Here is a 17,369-nt window from a genome sequence, read left to right as displayed (position 1 = left end):
GATGATTCTTAATATTAGTGAAGTTGTGGAGAATAGTAGAGTTTTGGAGGTTGATAAGAACATAAGTTCTAAGAATCAGGAGTATTCAAATGATGAAATATTATCAATGTTGATGGATAAAAATCCAGATGTTATGGAAGCAATATCTTTTGGTAAAAATGATATTGGAAAGTTTAAAGAAAATGTTGAAGAATTTGAGATTGATTGGAAGAAGGCAAGTACAGAATTTATACCATATAAATTCCCAGAAAAACTTAGAGATGAAGCTGAAAAATTGATACAGGAATTATTGGAAACGAAGACGATAATTCAAGGTCCAGCAAAGTTGTTACATAATGTCATATGTGTTCGAAAAAGGAATGGAGAATTGAGAGCTTGTGTTGATATGAGATATAGCAATAAGTACATGGATAAATGCCAATTTCCTATACCTCATTTGGAGCAATTTTTATATAAAACAAGAGGATTTAAGTATTATTCAGTTTTAGATTTACCTTCAGCATATCATCAGTTTTACTTGGCCGAGAATCAAAGAAATTTATTGGGGATATTTTTCAGAGGAAAAACGTATGCTTATCAAACACTTCCTCAGGGGTGTAAAAATAGTCCTATGTTTATGCAAATGAAGTTAAGTTCTTTGTTGGATGAGGATATTATTGCGTGGTATTATGATGATGGTATCATATGTTCAAATAATTTTGAAGAACATTTGGAGAAGTTAAGTATAGTGTTAAAGAAAATGGTTAGTGTTGGTCTAAAGATTTCTCATTCGAAATCTATTTTTTGTGCTAAGTCAGTTGATTTTTTGGGAAATCATTTAGCAGAAGGTTTGGTTATTACAGATGGGGCAAAAAGAACTATTAATTCAATTAAAGAACCAAAGACAGTTAGTGATGTTAGAGCTTTATTAGGTAACTTAGGATTTTATTCTAAATATGTTCCAAATTATGCGAAAATTTTATATCCAGTTACACAGTTGCTTAAGAAAGATGTTAGTTTTAATTGGAACACAGATTGTGTTGAAGCTTTAAAGAAAATTAAGAAGTTAGTATGTAGTGATGTGGTTTTATCAAGAATACAATTGAATTTACCTCTAATTATACAATCAGATGCTTGTGAGAGAGGTTATGGAGTTGCAGTTTTTCAGGAAAGTTCAGAAGGAATAAGAAAACCAGTTTTGTTTTGGAGTATGAAACGTCCACATGCAATTAAGTATAGAAATAGTGTTTATTTAGAAGGTCATTCAATAATATGTTTTATTCGAAAACATTATCATTTGTTGTTGGGTATGGAGATTTTGATTGAAACGGATAATAAACCATTATCCCAGGCAATGACAAACCAATCTCTTCATCCACAGTTAAGTGCATGGGCACAGGAACTTTCGTTTTTTCAAATTGTATGGAAGTATATTCCTAAAAGGGAGAATGATATAGCAGATATATTAAGCCGCGTTGAGAAAAGTAATGAACCTACCTTAGAACCGAATGAAGTTGAATCATTGTCATTGATTCAAGGGGGGGTGAGTATGTTAGAAAGAGTTGATGATGAAGTTGGTTTAGAAGTAGATGGAAAGAATGCTAGTGAACTTCATGGTTATGAAAGTTTGAATGTTATTTTGGAGAGAAATATGAAAGATGAACTAAATGTTATGAATAGTTCAAATGATGTGTTTAAAGAAGGAAAGAATTCAAAGTTTTTGTTGAATGAAAATGAAGAGATGAAATTATTGGGTAATAGAAATGGGTTTGTTGGGTCAATAACAGCAATTGAGTTAAAAGAACAACAACGTAAATGGGTTGACAAACATAAACCTAATAATTTGGTAAAGAGAAAGAATAGTGATTATTGGGGAATCATTGATAAAGAAGGAAAATGGATTCCATTGTTAACTGAAGAGTTAATAGATAGAGAGGCAAGACTTCTACATAGTTTTGGTCATTTTAATTGGAAGAAGATAGCAGAAATAATAAAACATCGTGCCTATCATCCGAATCTGTTTAAAGTAGTGGAAATGGCTGTGAAAAATTGTGAAGTTTGTCAGAAGTGTAATGTTAAGTGTAAGAAGATAATTAAAACTAATTGGTGTAGCTATATGTTACCAAGAGAGAATTATTCGGCAGATATTATGGGTCCGCGTGAAGGAAAGTATATAATTCATATTATTGATGCAGCTACGTCATTTTGGATGTGTGCAATTATATCAAATTGTGATGGTGAAAGAATTATGATGGAAGTATTGAAACTATGTTGGAGATATGGGTTTCCAAGTACATGGAGAACCGATAATGCACCATATTGGAATTTAACTTCGAAGAAGTTAAAGGAATGCAATTGTGAAGTTCAGACAAGTAATGCGTATCATCATGAGGGGAATACGTTGGCAGAGAATGCAATTGGGAATTTGCAACATATTATGAGGAAGTTATTAACTGAACAAATCAAAAATGTTCAATCAATTCCGTTACCGTTGGAAGAAATTGTAGAATGGTCTGTTATATTCCATAATGGAGTTGGAATTGAAGGAGAAAGTCCAAGTGAATTGTTTTTGGGACATAAGTTAAGAATACCTTCAATCTTTGAGGAGCACTCATTGAATGAAGTGGGAACAGATATGTCTAGAGATGTAGAACTTCTTAGATTGGAATGTTTAAGTAAGAGAAGTTCTAAGAATATGTTAAATAAGATAGACCGGGAAAGTAAATTGTCTTCAAAGAATGGTAATATGGAGAGAGTTACACAATTGAGTGAAAATTATAAAAATATGAATAATAATGGTAGTTATTTGGATGAATTGAGTGGTGAGAAAGAAATTGTTAGAGAGACAGTTGAACGTGGGACATCGCCAATGTTGGAGAATAATAAAGATTCAAATGAATTCTTTAAAGTAGGAGATCAAGTCTTGGCTTCAGCTAATTGGAAGAAGCTTCAAGCTAAATGGGAAGGTCCTTATTTGATTCAGGAGATTAATGGATCAACAGCTATACTAACTCGACCATTAATTAGGGGTAAACGTGGCAGACCACCTAAAACAGTTGTTTCAAGAAATTTGGTTCAATTAAAGAAGTTTCAAGAGGGAGACATGTTTTGAGAGGGGGTGAGTGAAAGATACAGGAGTTTTTGATGACAAATATATTGATGATATTAAATAAGTATAAAAATAATAATATTATAATTTTATAGTCATTGTTTTTCTTTATATATCTTTTGGTGTGTATACCAGAATAAATTATTTATTTCTTAAAAATAAATAAAATAAAAACGCAAACAGAACAAATTATAAGTTTTCATAATTAAAAATTTCTTATAAATATCAAATAATTTTATCTGAAAATTGTCTCGTTTTAATACTTTAAAAAATATTTTTTTTAATCAGAAATTATTGCGTAAAATTAGAAAAAATAATGTAAACTTTTTTTGTTAAAAGCATTTAAATTAAAGTAAATTTAAAAAAAATGAGTTTTAAATAAAAATTTTGTTTAAATATGGATGTATCAAATTATAAATTTTAAATATTAAAAACTTTGATCAATAATTTGTTATAAAAAAAATAATAATTTTATAATTAATAAAAACACTACGTAAGAAACATTGTATAATAGAAAAAAATTATTGAAACTTTCTTTCTTTGCAAAAAAATTTAATGACTTTTAAAATACTTATCGTATTTTAATAAGAAGAAAGTATTACCAGAAATATTTATTAAAGTCTTATTTAAAAAAAGGGATATAAAGTTGCAAATATAAACATTTATATAAATTATTTTTTAAAAAATCTTTTTTTATAACATTTTTTAAAAATGATTTCCTTTTCACATTAGATACTTACCCAATTGTTTTTATAAAAGTAAAAATATTTGTTTGCTTAGTTAAAAATTATTTTACTACATAATAATTTATTTTTATTTTTATTTGTGTTACATGATAATAACTATAATAAATTTTTTTTCGATTTGTATTATTCTTATCAAAATTTATTTTTATAATTATTTCATATAATTGTATATGCTGAACTAAAAAAACAATTTAAAGTATAAGTAGATTTTTGTTAGTTTATATCGTATGAACGAACAATATGATTTTGACTTTATTTTATCTAAAAAAACATTAATAAATGAAAAACTTTTTTTGGTATTATATTGTAAAAATTACTTTTTGAAATTTATGATTGTTTTAAAATAAAAAATACTTTTAAAATTTTAAAAATGATAAATTCATTTTTAAATATCCCAAGAACAAAAAATAATACAAATATGGCATAATACACAAAATAGAGAAAATCAAATTATCTCAAATTTTTTTTTGATAAATGTTTTTTTAAAGTTTTAGAATTATAAAAATTTTTGATATATTTTACGTTTTTTTAACTATTTTACTCATATATCAAAATTTACACAAAAATTTGTTTAAGTTACAATGTTAAAATAAATAATACGTTGATAATTTTTGATTAAATATTTATATGAATATATAAATTTTAAAAAAATTAAATCATTTTTTTACTCTTAAGAAATTTTTTTAAAGTTAGAAGTATGAAACAATTTTTTTGATCATATTCACAGATATATATTTAAGGTTTAAATTGACATTCTTTAATTTTTTTTAATTTAGTTATTATAATACTATCAATGTATATTTAAACTTTATTAAATTCAAAATATTATCACTTGATAAACCACATTTTGTAAATATTGTAAATGTTTAATAAACACAATTGTGTTAAAGTATCTAATTTGAAAATTAAGTTTTCAAAAGCTTTTTTAATTAAAATATAAAAAATCGTCAATTTTTAAAAACAATTTAAAACTTTCTTTCAATATTTTTAATGTAAACTATGACTAAACATAAAAGAAAATTTATGATAACAATTAATACATGAATATATTGATCTTGAATAACTACAATTATTTTAATAATAATTTTTTACGATAATTTTGTATATTATTACACACGTTTATATTTCAATTCTATTTTAATTATCGTTAAAAAATACTTTATTTGCGTTTCTATTTCTACCTGAATAATATTACTTCATATTACATTTTTAAACAAAAATTATAAATATGTCTTTGTTTAAAAAAAAATAAAGTAAATTGTTAATAATATATTTTTATTATATTTTTTCAAAAAAATAAACGATACTTTATTGAAAGTATCTGTGTTTTTACAATAACATGCTATGGTTATAAAATACATTTTTACAAAGTTAAATCTATCTTATTCTAGTTCCCTTATTATATAATTATATATAATAATATTAAATTTATAAAAGTATTTTTTTCAATTTTAAAAACTTTTTTTTAAAAATTAAAAAATGATATTATTCAATTTTGACAATATTTTAAAATGTAAGTTACACTTTGTTATACCATTCATTTAGTATCATCTTCTAATCGCTCATTCAAAATATAGTTAAATACTAAATTAATATTAAAAAAGTGAAGGAAATTATGTAATTCTTAGAAACTACAAAATAAATTAACATTTTAAAAGCTTAAAAAATATGCATTTATGAAATATTCTATTAGTCAAACATATTATTAAGGAAATTTGAATTAAAAGCAAAAGTTTTAATAATGAATATATATAATAAAACAATTTATTTTGTTAATAAATCATCAAAAAACAATATTGAGAATAAACTGCTTTGTTTTTTTATAATTGATCTTTATTGAATATAAAAGAAAAACTGAATTTTAGCATTGTTTATTAAATTTTTAAATATAATTTTACTTTTTTGATTTGTATTTAATTATCTAATAAAAAAAATATTTTTACATAATAAATTTTAACTAAATGAATTTTATCATTTTTTTTGTTAAATATATAAAAATAAAAAAAAGTTTATTCTATTAATTTAATTTTTAAAACTTAAAATTTGTTTTATTTAGTTAAATCACTTGCATATAACTAATGCTACTGTTTTCATATTTATGAAAAAAACTCATAATTCTATCAATTGTTAAAGTTAAGGTACTGTTCCTGGTCCAGGTGCTGGTCCTGGTCCTGGTACTGGTGCTGGTCCTGGTGATAGTCCTGGTGATGGTCCTGGTGAAGGTCCTGGTCCTCTTGAAGGTCCTGGTCCTGGTGATGGTCTTTGTCCTGGTGATGGTGCTGGTGCTGGAGCGGGTGCTGGTGCTGGTGTTGCCAACTGCGAAATTTGACTTTGGAGAGATAACAATTGCTGCTGTAACTGAACAAGTTGGGCATTAACGTTAGCAACAGCAGTTAAAAGCCGGTTTGTTTGTCTTCTTTGTCTTCTTCGACGTCTACCTCCTGCTTGTCTTTTTTGTATTGTATTTTCATCTTCTTTATCATTTAAAATAACTGGTACTTCAGCGTTTTTAAAATTCGTTGGGTCAACTAAAGTTTTGGCATTTAATTCCAATGACTTAGAAAATATTAATAAAATAAAAAATACCACTAAGATAGACAAAGATAAAATATTCATAATTGAATATTTTATATGAATATTTGACAATTTTATTAAAAGAATGTAACGTTTTAATACTTTTGAGATTATTTACTTTGATTATTAATCTTTTTTTTATTGACTGAACAAACAATATTATTTTTTGTTTAAAAAAATTTATTTATTAATTAAAAAATATATATTTTTGATAATTAAAAACATTTTTTATCAATAAAACTTTTTCGAGATATATTATGAATACTCATTATAAAACTTTTCATTCAAACATAAATTTTAAAATATTAATACTGTATTCTAAATACATATAGGCGAGAATTAAGTAGGAAAAATTTTTTTAGAATTTTTAATATTTTTTAATTTATCCTAGGGTAAAAAAATGCGCTGATCACAAAAAGTTCAATAATTTTTAAAAAAAATTGCGTCTTCATATAGATATTGCAGCAAAAGCTGCAAATGTTTCATTTGCTGCAACGCTTAAGTTTCAAGGGTTATTTTAGCAAAATTTGACATAAAGGTAAAAAAAGGTCGTAGAAAACGTTTCCGACCTTATTTTTTCGAAAAAATGAATTTTTAAGTAAGATATGATGGTTTAAAGTTAGGTAAAAAATTCAAAATTTTTAAAAAATATTCAAAACGCTATAATTCTTGAAAAAATGAATTTTTTAAAAAAATGAAAAAAACACCTCGGGGGATTTTTATTCTCTACATTTTGGCTACTAGATCATATTTTTATCATTTTTCGTTCTTGAGTTATGCCGGTTTAAAAAAAAAAAATTTTCAAATTAAAAATTTTTTTTTAACTTTTTTCAGTCATAACTTTTTAAAAACTTACTTTTAAGAAATAGTGTTGGTTACAAAAATTATTAATTAATTTGTGCTCTTTCGAAAGGCATAAGTACGGTCTCAAACAAATCATTTGTTCTTGAGATATTAACTAAAAATCATCTTCCATTAAAAAAATTCAAAAATTTTCAAAACGTTATAATTCTTGAAAAAATGAAAAAAACACCTCGGGGGATTTTTATTCTCTACATTTTGGCTACTAGATCATATTTTTATCATTTTTCGTTCTTGAGTTATGCGCGAAAACGTGTAAAAAATTTCTAACAATTTTTTCCTCTTAGGATAATCAAAGTTTTAAAAAGTGTTATTCAACACAAATATCAGCATAAAAAAAAGATATATACCAATTTATAATGATAATGTAACAATTTACGTTAATTTTTTTTAACTTTTATATATTTTATAATTTTATATTTATAATAATAATAAATTAAAAAAATAAATGATTTTTTACACTAATTGTTTTTTATAGCTATAGCTGTAAAGGAAAAATGTCAATGTATAAATTTAAAGATTTAATTATTTATTCTTATAACTATTTTATCAATTTGCATATAGAAAAATTTTAAAAAAATAAAAAAATGTTGAAAAATAAGGAAATAATCAAAAAATATTTTTTTATGATACAATAGATCACATTATTTAAAAAATTTTTAAAATTTGAGCGTCTGAAATACATGCTTTAAATCACCTATAAAATGAAAAAATCTATAGCTTACACAAAAGACCTGCCCTGCAGGCAAGCGTGTGCGAAGCACGCGCTTGTTGTTAATCCTATAAACATTTTTATTAAATATTTTAATTTTTCTTTAAAATATTTTTATTTCATAAAAAATAACTATTTTTTTACGATATTTTTTATTTAAAAAATTAGGTTTTTTTAGTAATATTAATGTAGATTTAAACTTTATTGAATATATATGATTTCTATGTATAAATTTTTCTTTTAACTATTGTGGATGTTTTACAATCCTACCAAAGTATTTGGTTATAAAATTTAATATTTAAATATTAAAATTATAAAAATAAAAATATTATCAAATTTTGAAAACATTTTTTTTTATAATTTATTACAATAATTAAAAAATATTTGATAATAAAATAAAATCTAATAATATAAAAGAAAAGAATTATAAACAATAAGTTATCATTTTTGAAAGTATTAATGAAATATAATTTTATAAAATATAATCTGTTTAATTATATTTAATCTTTATTAGCTTTTTTTGTAATGGTATTATTAGTTAATATTTTTAGTAGTTTATTGTATAAAAATTTATTAATATTTGTAATTGTTAGTAAAAATACTTCCGTAAGAAAAAGGTAAGTTATTAAAAATAAATTAGTATGTAATGTATGCTATACAGTGTCTTATAACTTGTGTTATTTAAATATATATAAAAGAATATTTATAAATAAGCAGTTTTTTAAATTAGCACAGAAAAAAACAATAATAAGCTTATTTTATTTTTAAATACTGATTTTAAAAAATTACAAATTTTTACTGCTATATATTTATATATGTTTTATATCTTATTAATACATGTAAATTCAAAAGTTCTTATTTTAATTTATTTGAACTATTTTTTATATTACATATTTGTTTGTATCTAAATAATATTAATTTAAATTAGATAATTTTTCAAAATGAAATATTTATTTAAAAATTGTGTTAATTAAAAAATTAATTAAATATCTAAGTAATATTTTTGTTCTACTACATTAACTATATTTTCTTTAATATTGATAAAATTGTTTATATGAAATTTTACTTCTAAATCATATATATTAACTTAAAAAAAGTATTAAATTATATTATACATATTTATTCTAATAAAAATATTACAACAATCATAAGCTATGACTGTTTTTGATGCTTTTAGTTAATATTAAAAAAATTATATTTTCAAATAAAAAAAATTATATGTATCTATGCTTTAAAATATTAATAAATGTTTTATAGCTTATATCTCAAGGAATAACTGTTCAAATTTAAAGATACTTATTTCATTCAATAGAACACTACAAATTACATAATTCGACTTCTATGATATTGAAAAAATTATTGCATGAAAATAAATAATTATTTTAATGTAAAAAATATATAAATTAATAAAACGAAATATTCAATTTCATAATGAATCAAATAAAAAAAACAAACAAATCAGTGTAATTATTTTTTTTATTTTATCATTTAAAAAAATTTCAAAAAAGTTATAACATTTTAAATTTCATACATTTTATAATTTGTATACATCACAAAGATTTTTTTCAACGTTTCTTTATCTTAAAATTCAATTGTACTTTTAAATATCATTTTGCAATAAAATGTTTATTTTAAATTTTTTTTGTAATATTTTTATAAAAACGTAATTTTTTTAAAATAATTGCAACATTTTTATCAGCTTATTTTGTTATCTTCGTAAAGTTTATATTAAATCAAAAAAGTTTTTTACACCTCATTTTTTCTCTTCAATCATTAAAAATTTAATTTTTATTTATCATAAACTACAATGAAAATAATTATTTTATTTAATTAAAACTCAAAATTACTTTTTTATTTCCTCAAAAAATAACCTTTTGTTATATTATGCATAAAATAAAAATAAATAATTTTTGTCAAGACTGGCCGATAGTAATTGAAATTACAAGAGGAATAAGAAGTCGTTTTATTAAATTAGAACTTTAAATATAAAAAATAGTCTCAAAACAAAAACGAGACACAATATAATAAATCTTAGGTTTTAATACGGGAGCAAACACTTATTATAAAATGTCGAATCCTTCGTTAACATAGCTTAATGAAAAACTATACTACTATAGAAGTATTACACCAAACTGATAAAATAAACTAAAAGTCTTTCTTATTTACTATTTAAAACCTTAGGTACTATGACTTATCTTTCTTTAAAGTTTAAAATGAAGGATTTTTTTTACTATAATATATTTATATTGATAAAAATAAATAATCTATATCCAGTTAAAAATAAATAGCTTTTGTCAAGCACAGATAAAAAAAAATAAATAAAATATAGGTTATTTAAAACTTACAACCAAAACCTAATTTCTAAGAAATTCCTTTTTGTACTATCTTTAAATCAAAATTTTGAACCTACAACTACATCAATTAAAAGTTAATTGAATTGAACTACACAAATTAAGTTGTTTAAAGTTAAATTTATAGAATGTTTATATATAAAACATGTTTAATAAGCTTTTTTTTAAATTTTTGTAAATAAATTATGAATAAAATTTTTATATCTAAATTTCCTAATAGCATTCATAGCTTTATTCCGTTATGGGATGATGTAGCGGAAATATAAATTCAACAATTAAAATAAAATAATAGCAAAACACAGAATATTAAAAAAATAATTTATTAACTTTAAAATTAATACAATAATTTGGTGGTAAATCAAGTTTCAACTAAATATGCTTTTAACGGCACATTTTATCAGATGTTCCAAGGTCTGCAATTTAAAAAATAGAGATGAATGTGAGAATGACTTGTTAAATACATTTTTCTTCTATTTATTCTCCTTTCTGATATCCGCCTTACTTCAAAAGTCTTAATTCTGGTGTCATTATTATTTAAAACAAATTTGAATGAATATTTTTAAAATATTTTATTATTTTTTTAATAAAATATAAATAATTCTAATGTAAAAACATATGTTTAAATTAAGATTTATTATTCAGAATTCATTTGATTCATATGAACACATTTTAGTTTTTTTTATTTTTAAAACAAAAAAATTAACAAATAAATATCAAAAATTATTTTTTAACAATTATGAGTATTTTTAGTGCAAAACAATATATATATGAAATGTAATACCAATCAAACATTCTAATTTAGAAAGTTTGAGTTAAAACATAAGTTTAATTAATGATTATATCTAGTTAAACGATTTATTTTAAAACTTATTTTTCAAAAAACAAACTTGGGAATTTACTGATTTATTTTTTTTTTAAATTAATCTTTTTTGAATACTAAAGTAAACCCAATTTTAAATTCGTTTATTTAATTTATTAAATATAATTTAGCTTATTTTATTTGCATTTTATTATCTAAAAAAAATTTTTTACAAAATTAATTTTAACCAAGTTATATTTCATCTTAAAAAAACGGTTATAAAATCAATTTTTCTTAACACAAGTAAGATATATCAAACATTGATAAATTTTTAAAAAATATATAAAAAAGAGTTGGAGTTTTAACTTTGTAATATTATGATTTAAATTTCATCACTTCGGCGCTTTGTTAAGAATCATAGTTTATTACTGACATGAGAGATAAATTAAGTTTCCTAAAATAAATTTTTTTTAGGTTTATCTCATAAAAAAAATTGTTATTTTCCGTTCAACATTTAAAAAATAAAAAAAGTTATCTTTTATTTACATAATTTTTTAAACATAAAACCTATTTTATTTGATTAAATCACTACCATAAATTTAAATGCTAATGTTAGTTAATTTATGATTTAATTCTATTGATTGTTAAAGTAAAACTATTCATCCGGTTCTTGGTTAAGGTACGGCTAGTTATCCGGGTGCTGGTGTGGGTGCTGGTGCGGGTGCTGGAGCAGGTGCTGGTGTTGTCATTTGCGAAATTTGACTTTGAAGAGATGATATTTGTCGTCTTAATTGAACAAGCTGGGCGTTAACGCTAGCAACAGCATTTAAAAGTCTTTTTCTTTGCCTTGCTTGTCGTCTTTGCCTTTTTCGACGTCTTCTTCTTGCTTGTCTTTTTTGTATTGTATTTTTATCTTCTACATCATTTAAAATAACTGGTATTTGGACATTTTGAAAACTCGAAAGATCAATTAAACTTTTGTCACTGAACTCCAAAGACTTAGGTAAAAATAATGAAAAAAATAATAAAAATAGTGAAATAAAAAAATGTAATTTATTCATAGATAAAAGTTTTCAAGTAAAAATTTAACAATTTTATTTAATAATTAAATCCTTTTATTACTTTTGAAATTATTTGCTTTGATTATAAATCATTTTTTATGATATGAACAAATAAAATAATTCTTTGTTTTAAAAATCTGTTAAATTTTAAAAAATTAATAAATAAAAATTAAATTTTTTAATACTTGATCAAATTATTTCTTATATATTAATTATAAAATATTCATTTAATCATAGAATTTTAAAAATATTAATATCATGTTATTGTTCTCAAATATACTTCTTTTATTAACTATTATATTATTAGAAAAAACATTTTTTATTCAAGAAGTTAGATTATTTTAGTAATTTTAATGTAGATTTAAACTTTAGTGAATATATATTATTTCTTTTTTATAAATTTATTTTTAAACTATTGTGGATGTTTTATACTTCTATAAAATCATTTGATCAAGAAAATTAATTTTAAAATTCAAATTATAAAAATAAAAATAAGTAAATTTTATTTAAAGTGTATGCTTTAAATGGTAATAAGACTGGTATGAAAAAAATATATTTAAAACTTTATTTCCCCTATATTAAATACAAAACAAATATCAGTTAAATTTAACAGTGGCCACCTATATTAATTTTTTAAATAATTAATATTATTTAATATTAACTTACTGACTAAATAATAACTTATTATTTTTAATTTTAATTTAAATAATATTTAATTAAAATAGGTGCCTAAAATTAAATAAAATTAATACTATAATAATATTTCTTATCAATGTCATGAAAACTAAAATGATTTTATTTCAACTTATTCTGTGGTTTATATAACGTAAATTTGATGAATCAAATTTACTATTTCATAAACTAAAACCAAACCCAAACATTTCAATCTTACTAATATTATCATTTTTTAAAAACATTTTTAACTTTTGTTATAAATTTTGATATTGATTAAACATTAATTAATAATTAAATAAATTTACAAATATTAAAAAATAATATAAAAGAAAAGAATTATAGACAATAAGTTATCATTTCTGAGAGTATTGAAAAAGTTGAATTTTATGAAATATAATCGGTTTAAATTTATATCACCTATAGTAGCTTTTTTTTTGGAATTATTAATTAATATTATTAATAGTTTATTGTAAAAAAATTCATTAATATTTGTTTTGCCAGTAAAACATTTTACATAGAAAAATAGATAAGTTATATAAATAATGATAGGTATGTAATGTACGTTATAATGTGTCTTATAATTTGTGGTTTATAAATATATATAAAAGAATATTTATTAATAAGCAGTTTTTAATTTAGCACTGAAAAAAACAATAATAAGCTTGTTTTATTTTTTAATACTGATTTTAAAAAAATCACAAATTTTTACTGCTATATATTTATATATGTTTTATATCTTATTAATACATGTTAATTCTAAAATTCAAATTTTATTATTTGAACAATTTTTTATTGTATATGTGTATCTTTCTAAACAATACTAATTTATCTTTTAAAATTTATCAAAATAAAATAATTATTATAAAATTTGTTTTTGTTAAAAAAGTAGTAAATTATTTAAATAATATTTTTGTACAACATAAACAATATTTTCTGTAACATTGATGAAATTGTTTATATAAATCTTTAATTATACATTATATATGCTTACACAAAAAAATATTAAATTATATTATATAAATTTAATTTAAAAATAATATTAAAACAATTATAAAGTATAACTGTTTTTAATGTTATTAGTTAATATTAAAATAATTTTATTTTCAAATAAAAAAAAATTATATGTATTGATACTTTAGAATGTTAACAAATGTTGTATTACTCATATATTAAGAATTAACTATTCATATTTAAAGATTTTTATTTCATTCTATAGAACACTACAAATAACAAAATTTGAATTCTATCATATTGAAAAAATTATTTTTTAAATATGTATGATTACTTTAATGTAAAAAATATATAAATTAATAAAACAAATTTTTAATTCCATGCTGGATCAAATAAAAAAAAATAAATCAACTAAATTATTGTTTTTTTTTTATTTTTTAAAAAAATTTCAAAAAAGTTATAGCGTTTTAAATTTCATACATTTTATAATTTGTATACATCACAAAGATTTTTTTCAATGTTTTTTTATCTTAAAATTCAAATGTACTTTTAAATACCATTTTACAAAAAAATATTTATTTTACATTTTTATGCAATATTTTTATATTAATGTAGTTTTTTTTGAAATGTTTGCAACTTTTGTTATCTTTGTAAAGTTTATATAAAATTAGAAATGTTTTTTACAACTTAATTTTCCTTTTTAAACATTTAAAATTTAATTTTTATTTTATCATAAACTACAATGAAAAGAATTATTTTTTAATTAAAACACAAAATTACTTTTTTATTTACTTAAAAAATAAACATTTGTTATATTATATATAATATAATTTTTACTGATAATAATAATTTATCTTTATCCAGTCCAACATAAATGCTTTTTTTTAATTTCCAATGAAAATAAATAAAAAAAGGTCATTTCTAGCTTACAACCAAGATCTAATTTCTAAAGAATACCTTTTTGTACTATCATTTAGTCAAAATTGTGAACTTATTACAAAGTCTGAACCTATAACTACGGCAATTTAAAGTTTTTTGAATTGAACTACACAATTTTAGCCGTAAAAAATTAAATTTATATAAAGTTTATATATGAAACATATGTTTAATAAACTTTTTTTTAAATCTTTGTAAAGAATTATTTATAATGATTTGTGTAAATAATTTAAGAATAAAATTTATAGATATATTATATTTTTAGTAAAATTATTATATTCAAATTTAGACAAACTTGGATGAATATTTTTTAATATATTTTGTCTTAAAAATATATATTCAACGCTTTTTTATTTTTTTTAAATAAAATACATGTAATTTTAACGTAAAAACAATTATTTAAATTGAGATTTATTTTTCGAATGTGTTTTATTAACATGAACACATTTTAGTTTTTTTTTGTCTTTAAAAACAAAAATATTAACAAATGAATATCAACAGTATGTTTTAGAAATTATGAATATTACTAAAATAAAATATTTTTTATTAAATACTTTCATCTGAATTCGTCAAATTATGCATTTAAACTTGTCCAAATTTGTTCGTGTTACATTGAATATAAATATCAAATTAATTTAAGATTTTAATTGCTTTAATTATATATTTGTGCAATGTTTTATCAATCAACCATATTAATTTAGAAAGTTTAAGCTAAAAAAAAGTTTTTTAATGAATATATTTAATAATACGATTTATTTAAAAACTAATTTTTTAAAATAACAAAATTGATATTAACTATTTTGTTTTTTGTAATAAATCTTCCTTGATTATCAAAGAAAATTCAAATTTTCGTTTTGTTTATTAAATTTTGTGGATAAATGTTAACTTATTATTTTTGTATTTAATTATCTAATATAAAAATTTTTTTACAAAATTAATTTTAACCAATTTATATTTTATATTTAAAAAAAATTGTTTCAAAATAAAACAAGTATTTTTACTCAGAAAAAAAATATATATTAATTTTTTGTTGATATTGTAATCTAACGTAACTGTTTTATTAATGATAATCTTTTTTAGTTATGTCTTGAATACTATGATATTTAAATGGAAGTCATTAAACTTTTCTTTCTAAAAATAATATATAAACGTGAAAATTCTATAAAATTGTTATTTAACATATTTAATTGTTTTTATATTTCATGTTACTGAATCCGTTCATTAGAAATTTATTGTATTAATTAATTGTAAAACACAAATAAGGGTACATTTATAGTCATTTTAACTAAAGATTGAGTGAAGTTAGAAAAAGTAGGTTATAAATTAATGTTAGTAACGTTACGAATTTAGAATACGTTTCTTTTTCATTTATTATTGTGAAATTTATAAAGTTTGTAAAGTTATTAGGTTTTAAATAAAATTTTGTTAAAAAAGGAATTTTATTGTCTTTTTGGAAATAGAGTGGACTATTATGCAAATTAGGACTACTGGTCTTAAAAATATTATTTTACTATATATTTAAAAATTAACAAGGTTTTATTTTATTGATATAACTTTTAAAAGTTAAAATGTATTTTATTTACTTAAATCACTGGCAGATAATAAATTGCTACTGTTATCTTATTCATGTTATAAATAATATTGCTATTGAACGTTAAAGCAATAACATTTATCGGCCTGGTGCGGCTGTTGGTGCGGCTGTTGGTGCGGCTGTTGGTGCTGGTGGTTGTGTTGGTGCTGGTGGTTGTGTTGGTGCTGGTGGTTGTGTTGGTTGTGTCGGTTGTGTTGGTTGTGTCGGTTGTGTTGGTTGTGTTGGTTGTGTTGGTTGTGTTGGTGCTGTTGGTTGTGTTACTGCTGGTCGTTGTGTTGCTATTTGCAAAATTTGAGTTTGAAGAGATATCATTTGTTGTTGTAATTGAGCAATTTGGGCATTCACGGTAGCAAGAGCAGTAAAAAGTTGTCTTCTTTGTCTTCTTAATCTTCTTTGTCTTCTAGATTGCCTTTTTTGTATTGTATTTTTATCTTCTTCATCATTTAAAATAACTGGTGCTTGAAAATTTTTTAAACTTGATAAATCAACTAAATTTTTGCCATTAATTTCTAGTGACTTAGAAAAAATTAATGAAATAAAAAATACAAATAATATAAATAAAGATAAATTATTCATAATTAAATATTTCATATGAATATCGGACAATTTTATTAAAAGATTGTAACGTTTTAATACTATTGAGATTATTTACTTTGATTATTAATCTTTTTTTTTTATTGACTGAGCAAATGAAACAATTTTTTTTTAATGTTTAAATTTAAAAAAATAAAAAATATTTTATAGAATTTTATCAAATTATATTATATGAAGTTTTATTTAAAAATATTCATTGAAACATATGTCATCGGACAGCAATATCTGATGTATCAGATTATATAAAAGATAGTTAACTCTCTTCATCTTTTAAAAATTTACTTTTGTTTATTTATATAACATCGTTTATCATAAAAAAATACTTTGCCAAATTTAGCATATAACTTCAATAATTAATACATATGGAGACCGTAACAAATCTTCTCAACAGCAATCACTCGGATTAGACACAAATTTTAGATACAGAAAT

The 17,369-nt window shown here is 21.1% G+C and overlaps 4 protein-coding genes across 4 annotated transcripts in view; 1 reads left to right on the top strand and 3 right to left on the bottom strand.

Moving 5' to 3' along the window:
• SRAE_X000219100 (Reverse transcriptase domain and Integrase,catalytic core domain and Ribonuclease H-like domain-containing protein) overlaps positions 1-3,091 on the top strand; it is a gene marked incomplete at both ends in the record, with an annotated part of 6,960 nt that extends 3,869 nt beyond the window's left edge. Inside the window, one exon of the mRNA XM_024644974.1 lies at positions 2-3,091. Within this exon, the coding sequence (XP_024499662.1) occupies positions 2-3,091 (3,090 nt within the window). The remainder of the gene's footprint in view (position 1) is intronic.
• Positions 3,092-5,967: 2,876 nt separating this feature from the next.
• SRAE_X000219000 (Hypothetical protein) lies at positions 5,968-6,450 on the bottom strand (the record flags this gene model as incomplete). The annotated part of the gene is made up of 1 exon (XM_024644963.1): positions 5,968-6,450. The coding sequence occupies one exon, from the start codon at positions 6,448-6,450 to the stop codon at positions 5,968-5,970; it is 483 nt and encodes a 160-aa protein (XP_024499661.1).
• Positions 6,451-11,820: 5,370 nt separating this feature from the next.
• On the bottom strand, positions 11,821-12,192 carry SRAE_X000218900 (Hypothetical protein; the record flags this gene model as incomplete). Its single annotated transcript, XM_024644952.1, has 1 exon — positions 11,821-12,192. One exon carries the CDS (start codon positions 12,190-12,192, stop codon positions 11,821-11,823), a length of 372 nt encoding a protein of 123 aa, XP_024499660.1.
• Positions 12,193-16,423: 4,231 nt separating this feature from the next.
• On the bottom strand, positions 16,424-16,936 carry SRAE_X000218800 (Hypothetical protein; the record flags this gene model as incomplete). The annotated part of the gene is made up of 1 exon (XM_024644941.1): positions 16,424-16,936. One exon carries the CDS (start codon positions 16,934-16,936, stop codon positions 16,424-16,426), a length of 513 nt encoding a protein of 170 aa, XP_024499659.1.
• Positions 16,937-17,369: the final 433 nt, after the last annotated feature.

Source organism: Strongyloides ratti, scaffold srae_chrx_scaffold0000005 (assembly GCF_001040885.1).
Source record: "Strongyloides ratti genome assembly S_ratti_ED321, scaffold srae_chrx_scaffold0000005".
Taxonomy (NCBI): Eukaryota; Metazoa; Nematoda; class Chromadorea; order Rhabditida; family Strongyloididae; genus Strongyloides; species Strongyloides ratti.
This window is presented reverse-complemented; position numbering and strand designations above follow the sequence as displayed.